This window comes from Mirounga angustirostris, unplaced genomic scaffold, assembly GCF_029215605.1.
Source record: "Mirounga angustirostris isolate CCGP_5_RB_7025 unplaced genomic scaffold, mMirAng1.0.hap1 SCAF_4, whole genome shotgun sequence".
NCBI classification, from domain to species: domain Eukaryota; kingdom Metazoa; phylum Chordata; class Mammalia; order Carnivora; family Phocidae; genus Mirounga; species Mirounga angustirostris.
In genome coordinates this window covers 148,945,951-148,971,875 of record NW_026991712.1, presented here as the reverse complement: position 1 = coordinate 148,971,875, position 25,925 = coordinate 148,945,951, and the positions used below count along the sequence as shown (strand labels likewise).

Here is a 25,925-nt window from a genome sequence, read left to right as displayed (position 1 = left end):
TTCAGGGAACTAGGACAAAAGTCACTGCAGGCATTTAAAGCGTAAAGCTTCTTCTGGTTAAATCTACTTGCCTTGTTGTTTTTAAACTTTGTGGGTTGAATATTTCTTTCTCAATTTTTTTTCCTTAAACAACATAACGGGTCAAAATTTCCCGTCTCCTCTCTCTGAGTGGAGACTAGTTGAGTCTCCATACTAATGAGTCCGCACTAGTTGAGCCCGACAGTGCAGAGTTAATGCTTAGTGAAAGACACGCGACAAAAGTACACAACCAAACAAAAATACACACCTCTTTTTTATTAGGATCCCTACAAATTTGTAGGCACAGACACAATGGAATTCTCGGGAGACTGCAAGCTCCAGAATGCAATGCGGCCACCTGCGCCTGTTGCATTTCTATTGGGAGGCGCAGAGCAGGCTGGGTTTTGTAGTTCGTATATGCCTTCCCCGGGATAGGCTGCTCTGGTGAGAGAGAGAGAGGCGGAGCCGGTTGTGTCACGTGGGCCCCGCTCCCGCCGCCGCTGCTGCCGTCGTCTTTCTCTGTCTCGACTGAGGCAGCCATCTTGCTCTTGCCGCGTGCTGTTGTTGGAGGACCCTCCCTGCTTCAGGTGAGACCCCCGGCGGTCCCGCCACTCCACGGCCATAGGCCGCTGCGCACGGTCTCCCCCCGCCCTCTTCTTCCGACACCCGCCAACCACTCGGGCTGCCACTTCCGCTGTGGCGCGCCGAGTGGGGGCGGAGGCGGCTGGTTTGGCTTGTCGGTTACCGGCGGCGCAGCTGGGGGTCGGCACCTGAGGGAAGGTCCCCAGCACCACCGCTCCCTGTGGGGGCCAGCGGAGGCCCGCGCTATTGCCGCCCAGATTCAGTCCCAGGAGGCGGGTGGTCTCCCGCCTCTCTCCTGTTACCCTACTTTATTCACAACAACAATGCTCTGACAACAGCCTATCTGTTGTCATCTCATTTGATCTTCCCACTCTACAGATAGGGAAACTGAGGTTAGCAGCCCCCGGCCCGAAGCGCTTGGGACTGAATTCTGTTGCAGCTCTCTTCACCTCGTAATGGCAGTATTTGTTTACAATTCTGCTTCCCTCCCTGAGAAATTGCCTTGACCATCTCGATAGCCCCATCACACTGCCTGATGCATAGTAGGCTGTCAGGAAATTGACCGACGGGCACCCTGTTACACAGCTAGTGAATGGCGGTTTCAACTTCCGTTCCCACGTTCTTTCACTTACACCATAGCTGTCCCCTCGGGAGTGGTAACAATAGTTACCAGTTTTTGAGTATCTACTGTGAGCCATACCCTGTACTTGATAACTTAACCTTTAACCCTTAAAAACAACCGTATGAGTTGTGTGGTGATAAACCTTTTCTAATACAGAAGGAACACAAGTTCAGAAAGTAAAATACCTTTCTGAAGTCCTAAGCGGTAGAACCTTGATCCTTCTGATTCCAAAACTTGTGCCTCTCTTAGAGAAATGCCACATAATAAAAAGTTGGGACTAAAGGTTGAAATTATTTTATCTGTGTGTAAACATGATATGTAAACATGGTGAAAGTGCCTACCGTAATGCTTGGAACTTAGGCACTCAATAAATACTGATTATAACCTCATTATTTACATCTTTCTTGAGTCCTTGAGTAAAGGACTAAGCGATCCTAGGATCCCCAAGGAAGAATTCAGTAATTTATGTTCTTAGGAAGTTACTTCTCACTTTTGGACCCTCATTTCCAAATTTATTAAATTAGGAGGGAGGTGAACTATTTTATTTGTTTATAATTTATTTATACCCTGCTGTTGCTTGCAGGTATTTGAGATGGCCTCACATACAAAACAGAAATAATGGGTACAATGAAGTAAAGGTTATTGAGGAATAGGGAATTAAATCAGGTGATCTTTGAGGTCTAGTCCAGATTCGAGCTTGGCAGCTCATCTCTCATAGACTGAGTCCAGTCCTCTTTACTACTTCAATTCCACACACCCCAACCTGTTAGTAGCCAAAGGACCACCTTTCTTCCTCTCCCCCCACCCCCACCCCCGAGTTTATAACCTCCCTAAAATGCTTTTTCTCTGAGATAATTCTTGGGAACAAGTTTTCTGTTGTACTGATTACATGGAATGGAATCTGTTCTTTCATCTACACATTGATATAAAGAGTTAATTTTGGTTTTGCTTTTGTTTCGAACAAGTCAAGGCTCTTCATCTTGACTTCAATCTCTTGTCTTCCATCTCTTCTCTTGGGATTGTTACTTCAAAATGTAGAAGAGTTCCCGAAGGTTTACCCTGTGTCTAGTTCTAATATTTTCACTTAGCCCCTTTTTTTGTAAAAAAAAATGTTAGGTTCTTGTTAGTTCGCTATACTTTCATGGCCATATTCCTTTGGGAAAAGTGAATATTGATCCTTTTCTGTGGATATTGAGTATAGACATTGGGATTTGCATCAGCAAATTTAAGTCTATGCCTGAGTTGAGATTGGTACACACCTAAGCCTTCTGCCTTTGTATTCCTCCTGTAAAGGAATGTTTTTAGCTGCTGAGCATTTTGATACAGTGCTGGGCAAAGATTGAGGAATCATAAATTCTGAATGTTATTTGGGAACTGGACTTTAGCCTTGAAACATATATATATGCGTTAGTGCTAAAGTACAGTGTCAAAATACAGAATAGTTAGTACTTATATAATCTTTGATTCTCTTTCATCTCTCAAAGTTGTTATCTTTTTCATGTGAATGATAATTATAAAGAGGTTAGAGAATTGGTCATAAAAGTTTAGTTAACAGCTTTTATTCCCTCATATCTTAGTAATGGTCTGTTGGTCCACAGAACAAGTAAAAGAAGACTTGGTTTATTATTATTTTTAAAGAATTTTATATATTTGAGAGAGAGAGAGCATGAACAAGGGAGAAGCAGACTCCCCGCTGAGCAGGGAGCCCAATGCAGGGCTCAATCCAGGGACTCTGGGGTCACAACCTGAGCTGAAGGCAGATGCTTAACCAGCTGAGTCACCCAGATGCCCCTTAACCTTGGCTTTTATTTGTTTATATAGTGTGGAATGTTACAACCCATTATAAACGTAAGAACTTTTTTCTTTGGTAGGAATATCACTGATCGGATTAGGATTTATGACTTTACAGTTTTCTTAAAATTTTCAAAATCAAAATTCACCTTAAAAAGCTTACTTTTAAGAATCTCTTCCCCCCCCCACCAAACACACACAAAAATTTAGAATTAATGTAGCAGAGATGTTTTTATCAAATTGTGCAGTGAAGCATTTTACCATGTATGCAAGAATATCTTGACAAGTGTGACATACTATATCAGTGCAAGATATTGAATGAACTCTGTGGAAAGGGCTGCTACAATGCTGAATATCTGAAAATCTGGCTCTCTTTTCCTGTTACTAACATACCATCTGACCTTGAATAGAAGATATGACTACCTCATATCTTGACAGCTAGAGAGCCTATTGTTGAATTTCTTCTTTGTCCAGCTTTTTTTTGCGGGGGGGGTTCTATTTATGTTTACAAGGTTATATATGTTCATTTATGATTTGGGAGAAAAAAGTCTACTTAAAGGTTGTGTTAATAACATTTGGTAACTGCTCTGTGCTGTAAAAATCTCCGGGGGGAAAAAACTGGCTTGTCTAGAGATTTTCTAATTGGGTAGCTTTTACTGAATGCCAAAGAACTGAATTTTGATGTGGGTTTTTTGTTTGTTTTTTTGGTGTCTTTTTTTTTTTTAAGATTTTATTCATTTATTTGAGAGAGAGCATGAGCATGGGAGAGGGGCAAAGGGAGAGGGAGAAGCAGGTTTCCCGCTGAGCAGGAAGCCTGACGTGGGCCTCGATCCCAGGACCCTGGGATCTTGACCTGAGCTGAAGGCAGATGCTTAACTGACTGAGCCACCCAGGTGCCCCGTGAATTTTGTTTTTAAGGAGGGATCTTCAAATAGGTAACTTTGAGTCCCATTCTATTTTCTGTTTGTATATTTGACTCCCTTGTGGTCTTACACTTAATTTTGGTTCTCAATATCTGGTTTATGAAGCTAGAACAAGTTATTAATATTTATTAAGAATATATAGATGGTATTAATATGATCATGGTGGTGATGAATATTGCAAGCCTAGTGAACCAGAAGGTACTGTTGCATAAACAGATATTTTATTTTGGTAAACGGTAACTTTAACAAATCTATTTTTCCCCCCTAGATTTACCAACAGCATGAATCAAGAAAAGTTAGCCAAACTTCAGGCTCAGGTCCGGATAGGGGGCAAGGTGAGTGTGGCATAAGAAAAATTGAGAGGAGAATGTATTATTACCAGACAGTAGTAGTATTTTGGATTTGTGGTCATTGAAAATCTAAAATCTTTTCAATAATCAAGATCAAACCACATTTCAATTTGAAAATAACTTGTCTAGATTTAAAATAGGTAACTAGAAAACTTCTTTGTCTGGTGGTGCAATGGAAATAGCCACCTTTGTTTGAATCCTCTTAACATCTGGTAGTTATGTGACATGAACAAGTTATCTGACCTTGTTAGGCTTCCATCTTCCCATCTGCAAAATAGAAATAATCCTGCATAAGATGCTTCTGAGGATTAGAGTAATACTTATAAAACGTCTAACATGGTGTCTGGCACAGAGTAGATACTTAATAAATGATAGCTGTTATGCCCTCATTTGCAGGGCATCCCAGATGTTGAGTTTACCTCATCTTGACTGGATACACCTACTTCTACAGTTAGGTTTATTAGGTTTAACTGGAAATGCTCAAGCTGATTGTACGTTTTGTTCATTGCTAGGTTTTCCTCCCAAATTCCTGCCTATTCTTCTATGTTGGTCAATATGTGTACAAACATTCTTATTCCATGTACTTTGAAGCCTAAGGAAGAGCTCATTCTGAGAATCTTTGATTCCCTGCAGCTCTAGCCCCCAGCTCAAGGAGAATACTCTGCCTTTATCTCTGCCCAGTACAATCTATGTAAAGGGAAAAGTGAGAATAGTACTCAGCTCAGACCTGGGAAGGGAGTAGGTAGGATACTGTGTAGCAGCTCTCCTTTTCATTTACTTTGATGGTAACCATAGCTCCTAGGGATGGAGATAGAAGGGGAAGGGAAGAAGTGACTCATACTTTCTCCTTCCATAGCGATACAGTTATAGGACTCTGGAGTCATATTAACACATTCATGTAAGCAAAGTGGTTACATTGTAGCATCAAGTGTAATGTAATATACCGAAGCAAAAACTAGGGATATTCAGGAACCATAGAATACACCTGGAAGAGCTTGATTCAGCACATCACTATTACATATTTTAAACCAGGTGGTTTAAATTCATTCATTCATTTAACTAGTTTACTGTGCACCTACTATGTGCCAAGCACATAGTAGATAACTAGTCAAGATTTTCTTCTCTCTCTTTTTTTTTAAAGATTTATTTATTTATTTATTTATTTATTTATTTGAGAGAGAGAGAGCATGAGAGACAGAGAGCATGAGAGGGAGGAGGGTCAGAGGGAGAAGCAGACTCCCCGCCAAGCAGGGAGCCCGATGCGGGACTCGATCCCGGGACTCCAGGATCATGACCTGAGCCGAAGGCAGTCACTTAACCAACTGAGCCATCCAGGCGCCCAAGATTTTCTTCTCTTGACACAGCTTAGCTTGGAAGAGAGACATGCTCACAGTTACACTTCAGAATAGTAAATGTTAAAATGAAGTATAAGGTGCTCTTGCCTAGGAGAGCAAGGAAGTCATTACTGAGCTGAGATTTGGAGAACAAACGAATTTATCAATAGGTAGAAAGGTGAGGGTAAGTGGGTAGAGTGAAAAGGGGATCATCATTCTTACACATGCTAAGGCATGCTGTGATAGCATGGTGCTTAACGGAATGGCTTGCTTTAGTTTGGTACAGTTAAGAGTTTAGACTATGTAATGGATAAAGAATGGTAGGAGATGAAACAACCAGGTAATTTGAGGTTGTATATGCCATACTAAGGAGTATAGGATTTTATCCTATAGGCAAGGGGCAACTATTGGAGGATTTTAAGAACAGTCATTTTAGAAAAGTAGGTGCTGGCAACATGGGAAATGGAATGAAATGGAAGTTTGGCATAGAGGAGAACAATTGAGAGGCTGCTGCTGAAGTATATGGAACACAAATTTAGGAGTTGGAATGACATAACTCATACGAAAAGGAAAAATAAGAGTCTAGGATGACCCCCAGATTTCTGGTTTTAAAGACTAGGTATATGGCGGTACCACCAGCTATAAAACTTAGGAAATATAGGAAGAATAGTTTGATGGACTGATAAGCTTTTAGACATGTTGAATTTGAGGTACCTGAGGATCATTTCATTTGAGGCATACAGTAAGCAGTTGAGCTATCCCTGAGTCAGGAACACTTCACAGATAAATGACCATCTATGAAAGTAGTCACCCCTAATCCATCCTTCAGCAACTGGATTTTGTCACAACTTCTGCTACTCACAGAAGTCTCTTCCACTCCCACCAGCATTGCTGACACTGAAGCCCATACCTACTCTCTATAAAGCTGATTCCCTGAGTACTGCAAGAATTACCCAGAGATGGAAACCTCTCTTCCTTTCCTCCTGCCAGGTCTCAGAAAGATTTAGCCCTCAAGACTTAGGCTTCTTTTGGTAATGTTTTATTTCTGCTTTAGGTTATATTTTTTTAATTGGCCCAGGAATTTAATCCATTATTTTAAATAGTTTTTCAGTGGAAATATATATTTAGAGTTTCAAAGTAACCATTTAGAAATGAGCTATTTCTATCTCAGTGAATAGTATAATTGTCTAAGCATCATTCTAGATTCCTTTTTTCCTCATTTCCCACGTCCAGTCCATCAGCATGTTGATTCTTCTGACAGTCTAAGCTCTCACCATCTCCACTGCCAGAACTCTTCCTCTCATCAAGACTACTGCAGTAGCTTCCTGATTGATCTCATTATAGTTCATTTTCCACAGCAATGTCAGTCATCTGTAAAAATCATAAATGAGATCAAATCATTCCCATGCTTAAACCTTTGTATTGCAGCTAGAATAAAATCCAACTCCTGCCCATGGCATTCTAGGCTACGTGATTTGGCCCTTGCCTATCTTTCTGATTGCATTTTCCTCCTCCTTCCGCTTTGTTCACTCTGCCAAAACCATGACTGACCTGCTTTCTTTCTGTAGAAACAATAGGTTCACTCTTGTTTCATTCTGCTTGGATCACTCTTCCCCTAGATCTTCCTATGGGTCTCAGCTCATAATGTCACCTCTTCAGAGGGCCTTCCCTGAACATTCTAATAAAGTAGTGCTCTGCCCCCACCTAATAAATACTCTTAGTACTGTGTTGGGTTTTTTTCCCTTAATACCCTTATCCCATTTGAAAGGATCTAATTTGTGTATATATTTATTGACTTTTCCATCCCGCTATAATGTATGCTCCTTGAACTAAGAACTTGATTTTTTTCATTCCTAGATTCTAGGAATGTAGAACACTCAGCTGTAGGCATTTGATTCTTAATTATGTCAGAATCTTCAATGTTTCAGAATATCTTTAGATTTAACTTTATTGTCAGGGATTGGTAGGTATTGTAAAAAGCATTCCTTGTAATGTTTGGAAGTTGTTATAAAACACAATTTTTTTTTATTAGAAAAGTTTTAAAATATAATATATTGAAATGATAAATGAATATTGGAAAAAATAAGAACTGACTAGAACTGGCCTTCAGAAATCTGGGTTAGGCTGACAATCACAACTCTGAGCAGTCTTCTTAGTCATTACTATTAAGTCAGCGATTTCTTATGTGGTTTTTAATTAGAGTATTGTGAATAGGAAGGCATATGACTGCAGTTGCCAGATGCTAGGCATCCTAACACTTCTGTTTGGTTATTTTTCAGGGTACAGCTCGCAGAAAGAAGAAGGTGGTACATAGAACAGCTACGGCTGATGACAAAAAACTTCAGAGTTCTCTAAAAAAACTGGCTGTGAATAATATAGCTGGTATTGAAGAGGTATGATCATTTTATAAATTGTTAAATTATGTGGACAAATAGCACATTCACAAATAATTACACTTTTCAAATGTAAAATATCAGCTTAAAAGAATCAGATATTGTCAGTCAGGTGTCTTTGAAGGACTAGTTGTTGAATTTGCTTATTGTATAGAAATGGATGATTGTAAAAAAATGTTTTAGTTGACATAAGGAATTCATCATACTTTTCTGACTCAAAGTATTTGGCATATGTGACAAAATTATGGAACTGCTCTTGAATTTTCATGCAAAATAAGATATTTTTTTCTAATAACATAGAAATAAAGAAACTCCAAGATTTCATCAAATAAGGTGGATTTTTTTTCCCCTTTCTACTCAGCAGTATCTCTTTATTACCTCAGCCAAGAAGCTCTAGCAATAGCTTTACTTGGATTGGTTTTCTTATTAGACCTTTTCCAGAAATTATTGGTTAAATTTTTTAAATCATCTTATTATATTTTGGTGATACTGCTTTTCTCAAATATGAAGCCAAAGACTGATGTTATTTCAAAAGATACTCAAGAAAAATGATAACATCAGCTATTTATGATCTGTTACCATCTAGATTCACTTCTACCTAATAATTCCATTTCTAATAGTAACCAATGTTTAAATTTTCACTACTATAAATTAAATTGAATGTTTAAGTTAAATTGTATTTAATATCATTATTATGTGTGGTACCACCTCACGATTTTTAACAGATTATTAATGCATATGTGCTATAAAACAGATCAGAAATAATGTGAAGGCAAGGATCACTAATAAATAGCAGAGTACCAAAGAAAAGGCAGTGAAATGGCCATATGTTCCTTCTACTGTGCATATATGAATAAATATTAACATATCATTTTAATCTGCTTTGTACTTTCAAAATTATTATACTGATAAAATAGAAAATGTAAGACACATGTATCTTTTCTTCCTTTTAGCTTGATGTGCCTGTGCATTCTTACTCTGATAAAGGTTAGAACTTCAGGGCGCCTGGGTGGCTCAGTTGGTTAAGCGACTGCCTTCAGCTCAGGTCATGATCCTAGAGTCCTGGGATCGAGTCCCGCATCGGGCTCCCTGCTCAGCAGGGAGTCTGCTTCTCCCTCTGACCCTCCCCCCTCTCATGTGTGCTCTCTCTCTCTCTCTCTCAAATAAAATCTTAAAAAAAAAAAAAAAAGATTAGAACTTCATTTGCAAGTCTTGAAATTAAACATTTTATATGCATTTTTTTCTTTTGAGCTATTGAAAGCTTTTATATATTTTTATTGACCTAAAATAATTCTCAGAGAGATCATTTTCTTTATCTGGAGTATATATGAGGGGAAAAAATCTAAACCTCTCTTTAAAAAATCCAAAGCTTTGGGGCGTCTGGGTGGCTCAGACGGTTAAGTGTCTGCCTTCGGCTCAGGTCATGATCCCAGGGTCCTGAGATCGAGCCTGGCATCGGGCTCCCTGCTCAGCGGGGAGCCTGCTTCTCCGACTCCCTCTCCCTCTGCCTGCCTCTCCCCCTGCCTGCCTCTCCCCCTGCTTGTACTCTCTCTCTGTCAAATAAAAAATAAAAAAACTTAAAAAATCCAAAGCTTGGTTTAAAAAAAAAAGTAGCAATAATGGACAATAACTCTGATAATGTTAAACCTAAACAACTTATAAGTGTTCTGGCAATCTTCTTCTTTTTTTTTTTTTTTTTTTTTTATTCATTCGTTTGAGACACAGAGATACAGAGAGAGAGCATGAGCAGGGAGAGAGGCAGAGGGAGAAGGAGAAGCAGGCTCCCCGCTGAGCCAGGAGCCCGATGTGGGGCTTGATCCCAGGACCCTGGGATCATGACTTGAGCCGAAGGCAGACGCTTAACCATCTGAGCCACCCAGGCGCCCCTGTTCTGGCAATCTTCTATCTTTGCATACATTTCTCTCTCTGACTGCCCCCTCCCCCCACCCCCCCACCGCCCTGCCACCTCAGCACTATGGACATTTTGAACCAGCTAGTTCTTTATTGTGGGAACTGTCCTGTGTATTATAGGATGTTTAAGCAGCTTCCCTGACCTCTACCCACTAGCCCCACTTACCCCCCCGCCCAGTTATGACAACCAAAATGTCCTCAGACTTTGTCACATGCCCCCTAGGGGACAAAGTCACCCTTGGTTGAAAAACACCCTTTAGAGAGAGGAAAAGATTCTATTTATACCTCCTTGAAGTATAGATTTAACTATGTAATATCTCCAAGGGCATGTTTTTCTAAATGTTTTTGTTCAGATTTGGGACACTTTATGGTTCTTATAATTAATAAAACTTTTTGTGGTCAGATAGCATTAATTTTATAAATGTTTTATAATAAAATAAAGAAACCAATCAGTTAACAGTCTTTGATCTTTTCAGAATACAGCCAAACGTGTTAACAATGCAGTGCTGAGGTGAAGATATTTTTGTAGTTAAAATTGTTCTAATAAAGTAATGATAGTCAACACTTAGTGGACATCTACTGTGTGCCAAGCATTTTGCCAAGGACTTGCTAGATAGTAGTTTATATGTTATTATTCACAGTCTCTGTCCTTTGGAGCTTACAGTCTAGTAGGGAAACTAATTAGATAAGAGACAAATATGTATTATCCCATTTCAGGGGGATAACTCTCTTTGAGTCAATTGTTGTTACTGGTTACAGAGAAGAAAGCTGAGACAGAATTAGGTACCTGCCCAAGATCACTTAGCTAGTAAGTGCTGGATTCTGAGTGTTAAAACCAGAGTTCATTCTGTTCATCAGTTTATCCTGCTTTTGGTCTTTTCAGTTGCACTTTCTTATATCCTCTCTTGACCTTTTCCTCTCCTCCTGCTCCCCCCCTTATCCCTCAACACCCCACCAAAGAAAGAAAGAATCTGCCTTATACCTTGTATTATTGAACACCTACCATGCAGAATGCATTAGTTACACTATTACATATAAAAAAAATCCCTGTAAGTATTTCCGAGGACACTGATGTTTCTCTTTTTTCAGGTCTTAATGCAGGCATTATTTCTCCCAGAAGCCTTCCTGGTAGCACACACATTTGTGTAAAGAAAGGTCAGATGCCTTTCCTATATGCCTTCATAATGCCCTGTATTTACTTTTATTACAGCATTTATTAAACTGTGATGTGAATTCCTTTTTGTTGCTACTACTGATGGCAGTTCTAACTTTTTGAGGAGTCATAGCTCCAAAACATTGCACAGAAAATTAATGCTACAGGGGCGCCTGGATGGCCCAGTCGGTTAAACGTCTGACTTCGGCCCCTGGATCGTGATCTCAGAGTCCTGGGATCATGCTCAGTGAGGAGTCTGCTTGCCCCTCCCCCTGCTCCTCCCCCCCCCCCCAATAAATAAATCTTAAAAAAAAAAAAAAAAGGAAAGAAATTAGTGCTACATAATAAGCACATACACACTCTCATTGCACCCAACCCTGGGTGATGTCTTCCAGCCCTCACAGACTATACAGAGAAAATATACATAAAGATAATTAACAATGCAAGGTAACAGCTGTAAAATTTCTGAATATTTGAAGCTAAGATGGGAAGTTTTACTTTTTTCCTTCTTTCCCTCTTTCTAAAATTGTTTTTTTGAGAGCTCTAAGATATTTGTACTTTATGTAACACTTTGCAGATTTTGTGTAGGAATATCTAGTATACTATATATAACCTGGCTTGCCTCAAACATTATGTTTGTGTTACTAAGTTTAAAGTAGAGTTTTTTTCAAAAATTTTTTAAAGAAAATGACACACAGTTGGTTTAAAAACAGCTCTTTGGAAGGAGAAAAGAAACTACTGCATTAAATGTAAACATGAAAACATATGTACAGAAGTTTTCAGAACTAAGATGTGAAAAAATATATCTTAGAATAGAAGAAACATATTAATTATAATTTTGTTATTTTTTATTTGGAATGTTTGAAACTTGTTTCAAAGTGCTGAACTCTGGGGCACCTGGCTGGCTCCATCAGTAGAGCAGGGGACTCTTGATCTTGGGTTATGAGTTCGAGCCCCACATTGGGTATGGAGTTTACTTAAAAAAAAAAAAAGTCCTGATGTTTAAGGAACGTACTATCTTTCTGTTTTTCAGGAATTTAAGAAAAGCAGATAAAAATTTTCAAAAAGAGAAGACACCATTGCCATTGTTGTAAAACAAAAAATAGTATTACAATGTTTTCCGTACTTAGACCTTCAAAACATCAAACAAGTAGAAAGTACTCAGTTTGGTGGGTGGGGAACAGGGAGATTAGTGGTGGCTTCCAAAAATTCACGGAATGTACTTCTGCCAAGAAAAGTTCTAATCTTACTTTCTAAGCTGTTGGTATTGGTGATTTTTTTCTCCCTCCCAAAGCTTAATTTATATCCTCTTTAGAAACTTTAAAAACTGAAGGTCTGTTTTGATTAAGTCAAGCTTCTCTGTTCTTTTATGTATTCATTAGTTTGTTGATTTGGTGTAATAAATTAATCATAGATTTCTTTCACATGTTACCAAAGACAGAGAAATCCAACGCTGTCAAAAAGTAGGGATATGGGAGTGTCAGAGACTGTTTCATACAAAAGCCTAGGTTTTAGGAGGTCATTCCTAGGCAGATACCAAGAGATTTATAATCCAGAACTAAGTTTCTAAAAATGTTTTATATTCTATGACATTTGAAGGTATTTGGGTGAGCTTATTTGGTAATCTAGTTGAATATAGTGACTATGCTGTCACCTGTTTTTACCTGATAACATAAATCTGTCAACAATGGGATCTGTTCCATTTCCCAGAAATGATTGATTTTATCAGATTTATTTGGTAGTAAATGTCATCAAATATCTGAATCTCTGATCCGGATGGCCTAGTTGCTTCATAGAGTTTTATATTCAGAGGACATCTTCTGTTGTAACTAGGATATAATTCTGCCTCTATTGAAACTTTTCCTTTATTTCCAGGCCTAATTAATTAATCAACCCTTTCTCTGTACTTCCACTGCCCTTAGCTTAAATTGCTCTGCCATAATACATTTATTAATGACAACCTCATATTGTGGGATATAATGGTTACTTATTAACAATTAGTCTTTTTTTCAGATTGTAAGAGTCTTGATAGCAGGGACCGTGTTTATTCATTTATAGTCTGTAGCATGCTGACTCCCATGATGAGTTTGTTTGGAGCCTATTAAGTTCTTAAGGGATACTGATTATTTGAGATGGAATTGTTCTCAAGAAGTTAGTCATTGGGGTGCCTGGCTGGCTCATTCAGTGGAGCATGAAACTCTCGATGTCAGGATTGTGAGTTCAAGCCCCATGTTGGGCATAGAGATTACTTATAAAAAAAAAAAGTTAGCCATAGGATGCTGGAGCTCAGGAAAACACTTAGGGCTGAGAATGTAAATATTGTAATTGTACACATAAATATTACTGTTTATATTTTCTTCTTCCTGGTTCTTACTTTTCCTGAACCACTTATACCAGGAGGACCTTGGTTGACCCTTAACCACAATTCCTTCTTCATCCAGAGCCTCAGGTGCCAGTGGGTGGACAGCTCTGAGTACAGGGGAGTAAAAGGGAAACACCATGTCCCATTCACCTTATTCCATAGCAGCCTTACTTTAAGATCCCCGCTTTTTGGGTTTTTGTTTTATTTTTTACTATTTTTTTTATTGTGGTAAATATATGTAACGTAAAATTTGCCATTTTAACCATTTTTAAGTACAGTTCAATGGTATTATATTCACAATGTTATGTAACCACAACCATTATGTATTTCCAAAATTTTTCTTTTTTTTTTAATTCTTTTAAGATTTTATGTATTTATTTGACAGAGAGAGCACAAACGGGGACTGGCAGGCAGAGGGGGAGGGAGAAGCAGGCTCCCTGCTGAACAGAGAGCCTGATGATGGGCTCGATCCTAGGGATCATGACCTGAGCCAAAGGCAGACGCTTAACTGACTGAGACACCCAGGTGCCCCTATTTCCAAAATTTTTTATCATCCCAAACCAAAACTCTATATCCATTAGGCAATAACTTTCCATCCCCTCTTCCCCAACCCCTGATAGCCTATAACCTACTTTTTGTCTCTGTGGATTTGCCTGTTGTAGATATATCGTGTAATGCAATATTTGTCCTTCTGTGTCTAGCTTACTTCACTTAGCATAATGTTTTCAAGGTTCATCCATGTTTTAGCATGTATCAGAACTTCACTCCTTTTACAGCTGAATAATTTCCCATTGTATGGATAATACCACATTTATCCATTCATCTGTTGATGAACATTTTCTGTTTGTAAAATAGCTTCCCCCCTCCAATATAAAAATATTTTGTCATTGTAGGGGTGCCTGGGTGGCTCAGTTGGTTGAGCATCTGACTCTTGGTTTCAGCTCAGGTCATGATCTCAGGGTGGTGGGATCAAAGCCCATGTTGGGCTTAACACTCAGTGCAGAGTCTGCTTGAGATTCTTTCTTTCTCCCTTCCTGTCCCCCTCTGCTCCTTCCCCGCTCATGTACCTGCAGTCTCTCTCAAATAAACAAATATCCTTAAAATATATAGTTATTGTAGGAAGGTATGGGTATACAGAAGATATGAAGACGATACTAACATTTGATCATAATCCCCATTACCCAAAAATAACTACTTTTAGTTTTGTATTTCTTTCCCATCTTTATATGCATGTATTTTTAACATGTTTGAGATTATAGCTAGTTGCACAATTTGGAATTTTTTTTTCCCCAAATAGCATTATATTATAAAAATTGTTTCATGGGGCGCCTGGGTGGCTCAGTCGTTAAGCGTCTGCCTTCGGCTCAGGTCATGATCCCAGGGTCCTGGGGTCGAGCCCCGCATCAGGCTCCCTGCTCCATGGGAAGCCTGCTTCTCCCTCTCCCACTCCCCCCCTTTTTTTTTTTTTTTAAGATTTTATTTATTTATTTATTTGAGACAGAGAGAGAGACAGAGAGCATGAGAGGGAGGAGGGTCAGAGGGAGAAGCAGACTCCCTGCCGAGCAGGGAGCCCGATGTGGGACTCGATCCCAGGTCTCCAGGATCATGACCTGAGCCGAAGGCAGTCGCTTAACCAACTGAGCCACCCAGGCGCCCTCTCCCACTCCCCTTGCTTGTGTTCCCTCTCTGGCTGTCTTTCTCTCTGTCAAATAAATAAAAACCTTAAAAAAAAAAAAATTGTTTCATATCATTAAAAAACTCTTTTTTTTTTTTAAGATTTTATGTATTTATTTGACAGAGAGAGATACAGTGAGAGAAGGAACACAAGCAGGGGGAATGGGAGAGGGAGAAGCAGGCCTCCCACGGAGCAGGGAGCCCAACACAGGGCTCGATCCCAGGACCCCGGGATCATGACCTGAGCCAAAGGCAGACACTTAATGACTGAGCCACCCAGGCGCCCTAAAAAACTCTTCTTGGAGCACCTGGGTGGTGCATTCGGTTAAATGTCCAACTCTTGGTTTTGGCTCAGGTCATGATCTCAGTGTCATGAGATCGAGCCCCATGTGGGTCTCCACGTTCAGTGTGAAGTCTGGGATTCTCTCTCCCTCTCCCTCTGCCCCTCTTGCTCATGCTCTCTCGCTCTCTCTCTGTGTCTCTAAAATAAATGAATCTTAAAAAAAAAAACCCTTCTCGGGGCGCCTGGGTGGCTCAGTTGGTTAAGCGACTGCCTTCGGCTCAGGTCATGATCCTGAAGTCCCTGGATCGAGTCCTGCATCAGGCTCCCTTCCCTCTGACCCTCCCCCCTCTCATGTACTCGCGCTCTCTCATTCTCTCTCTCTCAAATAAATAAAAATCTTGAAAAAAAAAAAAACCCTTCTTAATCATCAGTGTAGATGTCTACATATATTCCAATAAATGGATATACCATAATTTAACATTTCTTAATTTATAATACTGCTTTGATAATAAAAGAATCACGTTTGATTTCAATATACATAATACATATCTTTATCTCTGACTTCCTTCAGAGAGATTCTTGGAAATACAGTTAACTGGCTGAATGAGCATGAACATTTTAGAATTCTTCGTCCATGTTGCCAAATTGCTTTTCAAAAAGGTTGTGCCATTTTATACTATCTACAAGCATAGCTGTGGAGAATCCATCTCATCAGACTCTTGCCTCCAGAGCATAAGAGAAAATGATCCTAGCATTATCACAGTTTAATGACAGCTGTTAGCTTTAGCTCATATCAACAATGATAGGTTATGTTCATACTAGCCTTCAGAAATAAGCAGGTGCTGAGCTTAGAAGGACTGAATGTGAAAGATACCTATGGAAGTATGCGCCAAGGCCAGAATCTTCAAACTTTTACAGTCCGTTAGCCTCACAAAACTGCAGATGCTTGTGTGCCTTATTCTTTTTTTTATAGATTTTATTTATTTTTATTTGCTAGGGAGAGAGAGTGCATGCGCATGGGAGAGAGAGAGAGCACAAGCAGAGGGAGAAGCAGGCTCCCTGCTGAGCAAGGAGCCCCATGCGGGACTCGAACCCAGGATCCAGGGATCATGACCTGAGCCGAAGGCAGCCACTTAACTGACTGAGCCACCCAGGCGTCCCTTGTGTGCCTTATTCTTTTTTTTTTTTTTTTAAGATTTTATTTATTTATTTGGCAGAGCAAGAGAGCACAAGCAGGGGGAACAGTAGAGGGAGAGGGAGAAGCAGGCTCCCCACCAAGCAAGGAACCCGATGCAGGGCTCAATCCCAGAACCCTGGGATCGTGACCCAAGCTGAAGGCAGATGCTTAACCATCTGAGCCACCCAAACGCCCCTATGTGCCTTATTCTTTTTTTTTTTTTCATTTTTTTATTCTTATGTTAATCCCCATACATTACAACATTAGTTTTAGATGAAGTGTTCCATGATTCATTGTTTGTGCACAACACCCAGTGCTCCATGCAGAATGTGCCCTCCTCAATACCCACCACCAGGCTAACCCATCCTCCCACCCCCCTCCCCTCTAGAACCCTGTTTGTTTTTCAGAGTCCATCGTCTCTCATGGTTCGTCTACCCCTCCGATTTCCCCCGCTTCATTCTTCCCCTCCCGCTACCTTCTTCTTCTTCTTCTTCTTTTTTTTTTTCCTTAACATATATTGCATTATTTGTTTCAGAGGTACAGATCTGAGATTCAACAGTCTTGCACAATTCACAGCGCTTACCAGAGCACATACCCTCCCCAGTGTCTATCACCCAGTCCCCCCATCCCTCCCACCCCAACCCCCACTCCAACAACACTCAGTTTGTTTCCTGAGATTAAGAATTCCTCATATCAGTGAGATCATATGATACATGTCTTTCTCTGTTTGATTTATTTCACTCAACATAATACCCTCCAGTTCCATCCACGTCGTTGCAAATGGCAAGATCTCATTCCTTTTGATGGCTGCATAATATTCCATTGTATATATATACCACATCTTCTGTATCCATTCATCTGTCGATGGACATCTTGGCTCTTTCCACAGTTTGGCTATTGTGGACATTGCTGCTATAAACATCGGGGTGCATGTACCCCTTCGGATCCCTACTTTTGTATCTTTGGGGTAAATACCCAGTAGTGCAATTGCTGGATCATATGATAGCTCTATTTTCAACTTTTTGAGGAACCTCCATACAGTTTTCCAGAGTGGCTGCACCAGCTTGCATTCCCACCAACAGTGTAGGAGGGTTCCCCTTCTCCGCATCCCCGCCAACATCTGTCATTTCCTGACTTGTTAATTTTAGCCATTCTGACTGGTGTGAGGTGGTATCTCATTGAGGTTTTGATTTGGATTTCCCTGATGCCGAGCGATATTGAGCACTTTTTCATGTGTCTGTTGTATGTGCCTTATTCTTAAAATGTCTATTATTTCACCCCATTAAGATATAGGAGTAAGGCAATAAAAGATGAATTTCCTGATAAACATTTGAATGCCATTACAGGGGCGGCTGGCTGGCTTGGTTGGTAGAGCATGACTCTTGATCTCGGGGTTGTGAGTTCAAGCCCCACGTTGGGTGTGGAGATTATTTAAAAATACAGTCTTTTAAAAATAAATAGATAAATAAATGCCACTACATGCAGGAAGGAGTAGCAGTAAAACTTGATTTTTAAGACAACTGTCAATTCTCAGATCTGCAGCCACCCTGCCTATGGGGACTTGGATACAAAAAAAATCACATGGATGAATTTAAACTTCCTCTCTGAACTGAGAGGGCAGTTATCAGCAAGAGTTGTAGAATCAGTGGTAACTTGGTGAGCCTCCTAGAGCCATAAAAACTTACTGCTGTGTAGGACTAAAGCAAGCATCAGCTTTACAAATAGAAGGTTCCTGTGATTAATACATGTGCCCTACTCAGAGATCAGCGAAGGCAGGAGTTGTAAGGTTTTGATAACAGCATAATGGGGCCACCTAGCTGTTGCCAAGAATGACTTAAAATGCCCCTGAATGCTGTAGGGCATTCCGGCTGATTCTGAAAAGTCAGAACAGTAGGAAAAGCCAAGCCTAAAATATAGCTCAGGAGGTTCTGGGCATCCGTGGGGAGGAGGAGTCCCTTCTCCCCCAGACCCCGCTGCCCACCCCGCCCTGGGGCCGGGGTTGCCGCGCGCTGCGCCACGGTCCTTGTGGCCGCTGGGAGGGGGCTACCCAGCGGCCGTTGGGCTGTGGCGGGCGCGTGTGTTGCCTCGCGTCCTCGGTGTGTGTGGGGGGGCCAGGTGAAAAAAAAAAGAAAAAAAAAAGGTTCTGGGCATCTTCATTAAGAGCACTACTGGAGCTATTTCTAAAACTTGAGATGACCCTTTAGCATTTGGGGAGTTGAAGTCTGACAGCATCCAAGATTTTAAAATAAATTATATTTGAGGTATCCATTCATTTGGCAAATTTGAGTGACTATTATGTACTGGACACTTGGGGGCGTACTGTGTCTAGTAAGGCATGGTCTCTGATCAGAAGGTGTTCACCTTCTATAAAGTCAAAGATTTGCAAACACAATTATACTACAAGACAATTCTATATAGTTGCAATATCCATGAAGTGCAGAAAGTGCATAAACAATCCTAAATCTTCACAAAGAAGCATCTGATCCAAGTCTTGGATAAATGGGAATTTGCAAGATGGAGAAGCAGAAAAAGGTTCTTCTAAAGTGAGAACAGCATATGTAAATGTTCTAGGCATGAGAGACAATATTTTTTGATAAGTACAAAACATGTCAGTATTATCTGAGCAAAAAATAAGAGCAAGGGCATCTGGTGGTGTGGACTGGGGTCTAAAAAATGCTACTTCCTCCATGACACAAGTAGCATTCTTTACCTTCAGCTACCTGTTAAAGTTGAAAAAGCATTTTGATATAAAGGAGTTTGATTGGAAAAGGACCTGAGCTGGTACAGTAGCTAGTTTAATAGTCTTTGTTTCCTTGTCTGCTCCTTATTTTTATACTGTATATAGATCTACTTATATTGACCACACAGCAGTAAAATCACTAGAAAAAGTGAAGTCTCCATATGAAATGCATACAATTTGCTTTGTGAATTTAACATGTTCCTTATCCCTTCTTTTGGTGGGGGAAGTGTCTAACTGATCTTGCTCAGCCCAACAATTCATCCTTTGATAATCTCTAATATAGCTTGCATCTAGGAGCCTTATGTAACCATGTTATTTGCTCAGTAGAGAGGAAGGAATGGTAGCTAGAAATAAAATATTCTAGCCTTTAACTTCTAATACTTCATTCTCTATTCTAAAATGAACTAAACTCTCTACCCCTATCTGGACCTTTCTATTCACAAAGCTACATCTTTTGTGCAACCCTATTTAAAACAACCGTTTATAAATTTATATCTATTTCACAGCCTGAGATGGGATTCATCCTGCTTTTCACACTAAACTCAACATATTTTAAACTACAAAGACCTTTATCAGGTTGTAAAATATGACCTAACATTTAGCCTTTGGTAAAGAAGCTTAAACAGAGGAAAATTCAAGATGGGGGTGCGGGGGGGGGGGGGCTGTATTAGCTTCTTACTTGTTTTGTATATATATTATTCATATATCTTGGATATCCATATATCTATGGATATATATATATCCATATATTCTCCATTTAGCCTATGTTCTGAGATAAATAATTCTCTGGCAAGCTTTCACAGGGCCACAGAATTGAATTTTTATAGGCAAATAAACATTTTTAAGAATGGGAATGACAGGGCACCTGGGTGGCTCAATTGTTTAAGCGACTGCCTTCAGCTCAGGTCATGATCCTGGAGTCCTGGGATCGAGTTCCGCATCAGGCTCCCTGCTCAGCGGGGAGTCTGCTTCTCCCTCTGACTCTCCCCTCCTCATGCTCTATCACTATATCTCTCAATAAATAAATAAAAATCTTAAAATAAAAAAAAAAGAATGGGAATGACATCATAGGAAGGAAACTAAATGGAATGTTGGGGACCCATGTTCAAGTTCTAGTTTTGCATGTAACTAACTATTTGTCCTTGGATATGTTGCTTAACCAAGAGCTCTTGTCTTTAGTATTTATTTCTCTAAAAGGGATTTGAACTAGAAAACCTCCAAGTTCAACAAATATATGGCCTGACTTTGGGACCAATATTGATTTCAAATCTCTTGTGACTTTAACATTTGTAAATAATAATATCTCAAATACTAATATTTCAGACTCTTTTCATGCCTGGACATATTACAGAGATATGGTCTTGATTTAGAATATAGAGTCCTACCATATCTTTATTCTTTTCCCATACTAGAATTATGTGACTCTAGGATAGACACAGAACAGCATTCCATTCCATATCCACTATGCCACCTCCTTCTCAAGTCGTTCCTCTTCCAAATTTTCGGCCACTTTACTGTTAAACTTTTCTACCTAAGCTATAATTCTCTTCAGAACTGTATAATTTATCTTTTTCTAAAGTCAATATAAATTGTTTTTAACTCACAATGGTATTTGTTTAGAACAGCTGGATTGAATGCTTACTGTGTGTAATGTGTGTAATAGAACCTTAATTGCAATACTGATACAGGGAACGGTATAGAATTCAGAGAGTGATTTTTGTCAGAGAAAATTTGGAAATTATTTGTAGATCTTAGTTACAATTTTCCAGCGGATTTGCCTTTATTTTCTCTGTGTTCCAGGTCTTGCCTGAAATTTAGAAGCCCCTTTGTTCCCCTTCCTTTCTGGTGCTATCAGTGGTGGTGATCACTGGGAAGAAAAGCCCACTTCCACTGACCATGGAGAACACTCAGCATCTCTGCTTGATTGTGACAAGGGCAGTTTTTGGATGGATCATGAAATGCTTCTAAAGTAGCCAAGAGTTAACTTTCCTAACTTTTTTATATAATAAGTATGTTACCATCAAGGTAACTTACCCAGTGGAATCAACTACTAGTGGAATCACATTATTTATACATGTAACTTATGCAAATTTAGCTTTACTAAAACACAATAAGAAAGTGCATGAGTGAGAGAGAAAAATAATACTTTAAATAGCACATGTTTAACCTTCCTTTTCAGGCAGTGGATAAAATCAAATCTGAGGGGCACCTGGGTGGCTCAGTCGTTAGGCATCTGCCTTCGGCTCAGGTCATGATTCCAGGGTCCTGGGATCAAGCCCCGCATCGGGCTCCCTGCTCCGCGGGAAGCCTGCTTCTCCCTCTCCCATTCCCCCTGCTTGTGTTCCCTCTCTTGCTCTCTGTCAAATAAATAAATAAAATCTTAAAAAAAAAATTTAAAAAAAAAATCAAATCTGAAACAGTCAATTCATGTGGGTGAAAGCTACCAAAAGAATGTGAGGATGATTTTAAAGGTGATTAATAAAGCATGTTCAAATGGCCAGGCAAGTGGGTTGGAGAGCTTCTTTGACATTTACAAGGCTTATTGAAGGTTGTTGAGAAGCTATACTTAAGAGTTAGAGGAACTGACAAAATCTTTTATAAAGAATGACATGAGGAGAACAAATTGAAATTTTTGTAAATTTACTTAAGTGTTCAAAGGAGTGTAACATCTGGTTAAATTTCTGAGTGTTCTTTATGGATTTTCAGTGGTTATTTTTTACCATACACTATTACCCCTTTACAACTTGCTGCCTAAGTATGATGCTACCCCACCCACCAAATGTACCAATTTAGTTTGATAGTGTAAATTGGGTAAGACAATGGGTAATTTCATTAAGAAGCCAGTTCTTAGCTGATAATTCCATTATTTTTAAAATGTGGCATGAACTTCTTTCTCATAGTAGAAGTCTTTGAATTTAAAATCTAGATTCTATAATAAAATGACTGTTTCTTGACCATCCTAGTAATTTGTGCCATCTACACCATTTTACTTTGTTGCTGCTAGGGTCTTTTTCCACCCATATCTACAGCTTAGATAATTACTACCTTGGGATTGTTAAAAAAAATAAAAATAAAAAATAAATAATAATAATAATTGGCTAAATTATTATTTAAACAGATACTGTTTTAGTTGTACCAAATATGTGAAGTACATTTTTCTTTTATGATCATACAGGTGAACATGATTAAAGATGATGGGACAGTTATTCATTTCAACAATCCCAAAGTCCAAGCTTCCCTTTCTGCTAACACCTTTGCAATTACTGGTCATGCAGAAGCCAAACCAATCACAGAAATGCTTCCTGGAATATTAAGTCAGCTTGGTGCTGACAGCTTAACAAGTCTTAGGAAGTTAGCTGAACAGTTCCCTCGGCAAGGTAGGTATTTCAGTTTAGTATCTTTCCTTCTCCACTGTAATCTAAAGAACCTAATGATTTAAAAGGTGTCCCATTTTATGCTGGAAGGATTTACTTGTATGTAAATTTTACTTTTAAAAATGTTGCTCATATGCTTCATAAATTTTTGAATTTGTTTCTTTAAAAACTGTGCAATGTAGCATATACAATATATGGATACATTCTGGTAATAATAGAGTTGAGAGGTTAACTACCTAAGAGATCTACAGACCACATTTTACAGACAGTATTTGATATTCACTTCTGACTAATGACAAGAAGAAGATATTGTTATTAGAGAACTGTATTTTTGTTTAATATTGTTGATTGAACTATAGGCATGGCAACTGTAAGTTGTGAATTTCCACAATAGCCCTGGTTTCAAATGTGTCTTGTCACCCCTAAAAATCAAAGAGCCTTTTACATCAGTGCCCATACTACATAGCTGGGTACTTTCTTACACCAGAAGAGATGGAAAGTCTTGAATATTGATTTTTTATTTCAAGCATATGGAATTTGTAGAATAAATTAACTATAATGTCTTTTTATTCCAGCTCATCAGAATTATTTCATTTTCCAAATAAATTTTACCTTCACTGCCCATTGAAACTGCCAACTATATTTAGTATATACCTAATGAAGTTAAAGTGTTATTGATTTTAGTGTTAAGTAAAAAATATGGTATTAGATCAGACAATCTTTGGCTTTTTCTGAACAACTATATAAGATTTAGACAGGAGAAAAGAATGAACATTATAAGTGTTCTGTAAAGGCCTTTGTTCTCAAGAACTAATACTAAAATAAACGTTTTGTAGTGTTGGATAGCAAAGCACCAAAACCAGAAGACATTGATGAAGAGGATGATGATGTTCCAGGTAAGTGACATTTCCTTAGCTCTAAGATTTTTAGCAGCCTGTCTATCTCATTTAATTCATTGTATAATGACTTTTAATTTTTGTTGATGGTGAGTTCATGAATATAAATTGATTCACAATAATATGGATACAATGTAATGAAAAAGAATAAAAGTCCTCCTATTTAGAACTTAGAAATTGGGTCGCCTGGGTGGCTCAGTTGGTTAAGCGACTGCCTTTGGCTCAGGTCATGATCCTGGAGTCCCGGGATCGAGTCCCGCATCGGGCTCCCTGCTCGGCAGGGAGTCTGCTTCTCCCTCTGACCTTCCCCCCTCTCATGTGCTTTCTCTCTCTCACTCTCTCAAATAAATACATAAATAAAATCTTTAAAAATAAAAAATAAAAAAAAAAGAACTTAGAAATTGTCACACAAAGCTCTGCTGTCTGCATTTGTTAAATTAGAATCCCTGTGATTTTAAATTTGCATAGTTATTGTTAAAACATTTCTGTGGGAATTGTGATTGACATATGAAAATGCTGTTCACCTTAGTTTGCACAGACAAAAAAAAGACTAACATTTCCTTAGGATTACTGTTTTAAAAGCAGGTAAATGAAGCATTATTAGTGAAATGCCACTAGTTCATTTCTGTTTCTTGTCCTGTATGTTTTTAGGCAAATTCTAATAGCCACAATTTGGTTTTTATTAGGGTTAGAAGTTAGGAATTTAATTTACCTCTTTTTCTTTTTTTATATCTTTAACTCATTTACTTTTTTTTTCCAGATCTCGTAGAAAATTTTGATGAGGCATCAAAGAATGAAGCTAACTAAAAGTTTTTCTGGAGTTTGGAAGCTGGCATGGACTAGATTTAACAAATCAGCTATGTGGTTCCAAAGTTTTACAGACATGGAGAACATCAACTGTTACTAGTTCAGTAATATAAATATTTTGTATATTAATAATGCTGTTTGTTCAGCATTTTTCGGTCATTTGATTTTGCATTTTGCACTTCCTCCCAGGATCTATTCTTTCGGTCAAAATACGAAGTATTGGTGCAGTTTGAGGGTGTTTTGGTGTTTGATTCTCAGTTTTCTGTTTTGTTTTTTTGTTGGGGTATTTTTGGTGTGTGTATGTTTATGTATGTATGTGGGTATGTGTGTATACAGTGGAGAGCAAATTGGAAAACAGTTCTATTTATCCTCCTTCTTCCCCCAGTAGAAAATAAAACAAATCTTTACATTTGTTATTTTTAATTTTTTTCTAATAATGCACAGAATTAATGAAAAGTGAGTATCTTGGATTTCAGATCTGAGGAGATTTTACCCTTGAAAGTTTGGTTTTAATTTGCTTTGTTAACATATTTTTTATACATTTCTCTGGGTTTAAAATGTCTTGAGATATTTTGCCACCAGCTCTGTGTTGGCATAGGGGATAGTGTATCTTTGGTGCATTTGCCTTAGATTCACTTACCTAGTCAGACCCAGAAGATTTTCTTCTAGCTTTCTTCCTAAATGCCTTTTTCCCTCTCCTCTTGGTCTCCCAGTGGCCTGGTCAGCCTTTGGTAATGCTCTTCCTCATCTTCTACCTAGCCTGAGAAGGATGTTCTCCATATAGAGTTAAGTGAGTGCCTAATCCCTCTTTTGGTAAGACATTTTCCCCTCATCTTGAGGAACAGCAGCTCCATCTTCAACTTTTTATTTCCCCCTTGACTCTATAGTTTGGTAGATTTCAAACTGGAATAGCTAGCATGTGTTTGCTAAATAATTTTATGCCAGCCTTATCCTGTATACTAGCTGTTCTTAATAGCAGGTGCAAAAATGCCTGTTTTCAGCAAGGTTAAAATTAGGAGTGTCCTTTTGAGTCAGAAAAAGATAGGCCATAGACTCATTCCCCAGCACAAATGGTCATTCTATGAAATGGTACTGGCTCCAGGAGGATTTCTTCAGTCACTCTCCTACTCTTGGTCTTGAACCTACCTCTGGATTGGATCTTACTGTTGTAGCTGCTCACAGCATCCTCCTGCATGCTTAGAGTAATGTTTTTGGGGGAACACTAGTAAAATACAGTATTTATTTTTTTCACCTCCTTTCAGAGGACTTGGAGGTAAGTTGCATTCATTAATTCAAGTTTCCCTCTTGCTGTCTGATGATAAAAGCTTGCATTTTGCTATATCAGCATTTGTTACAGCCAATATTTAAGGATAAGATTTAGAAAATCTATCATTTCCTGGCCCACCAGCAAACTAACTATGGCTTAACCTTGCAGCATATCTACTTTTGTTTCAAGCTAGATATCTTTATTTGATATCTAAAGTGCAAGACCAACAACATATCAAGAGATCTATAGACAAGAAGGCAAAGCTCTT

General features: G+C 38.9%; 1 protein-coding gene across 1 annotated transcript; it reads left to right on the top strand.

Moving 5' to 3' along the window:
* The first annotated feature begins 452 nt into the window (after window positions 1-452).
* On the top strand, window positions 453-24,799 carry BTF3L4 (basic transcription factor 3 like 4). Its single transcript, XM_045897703.3, has 6 exons — window positions 453-605; window positions 4,205-4,271; window positions 7,900-8,013; window positions 22,489-22,690; window positions 23,524-23,583; window positions 24,344-24,799. Exons 2-6 carry the CDS (start codon window positions 4,218-4,220, stop codon window positions 24,388-24,390), a joined length of 477 nt encoding a protein of 158 aa, XP_045753659.1. The 5' UTR covers window positions 453-605; window positions 4,205-4,217; the 3' UTR covers window positions 24,391-24,799.
* The last annotated feature ends 1,126 nt before the right edge of the window (window positions 24,800-25,925 follow it).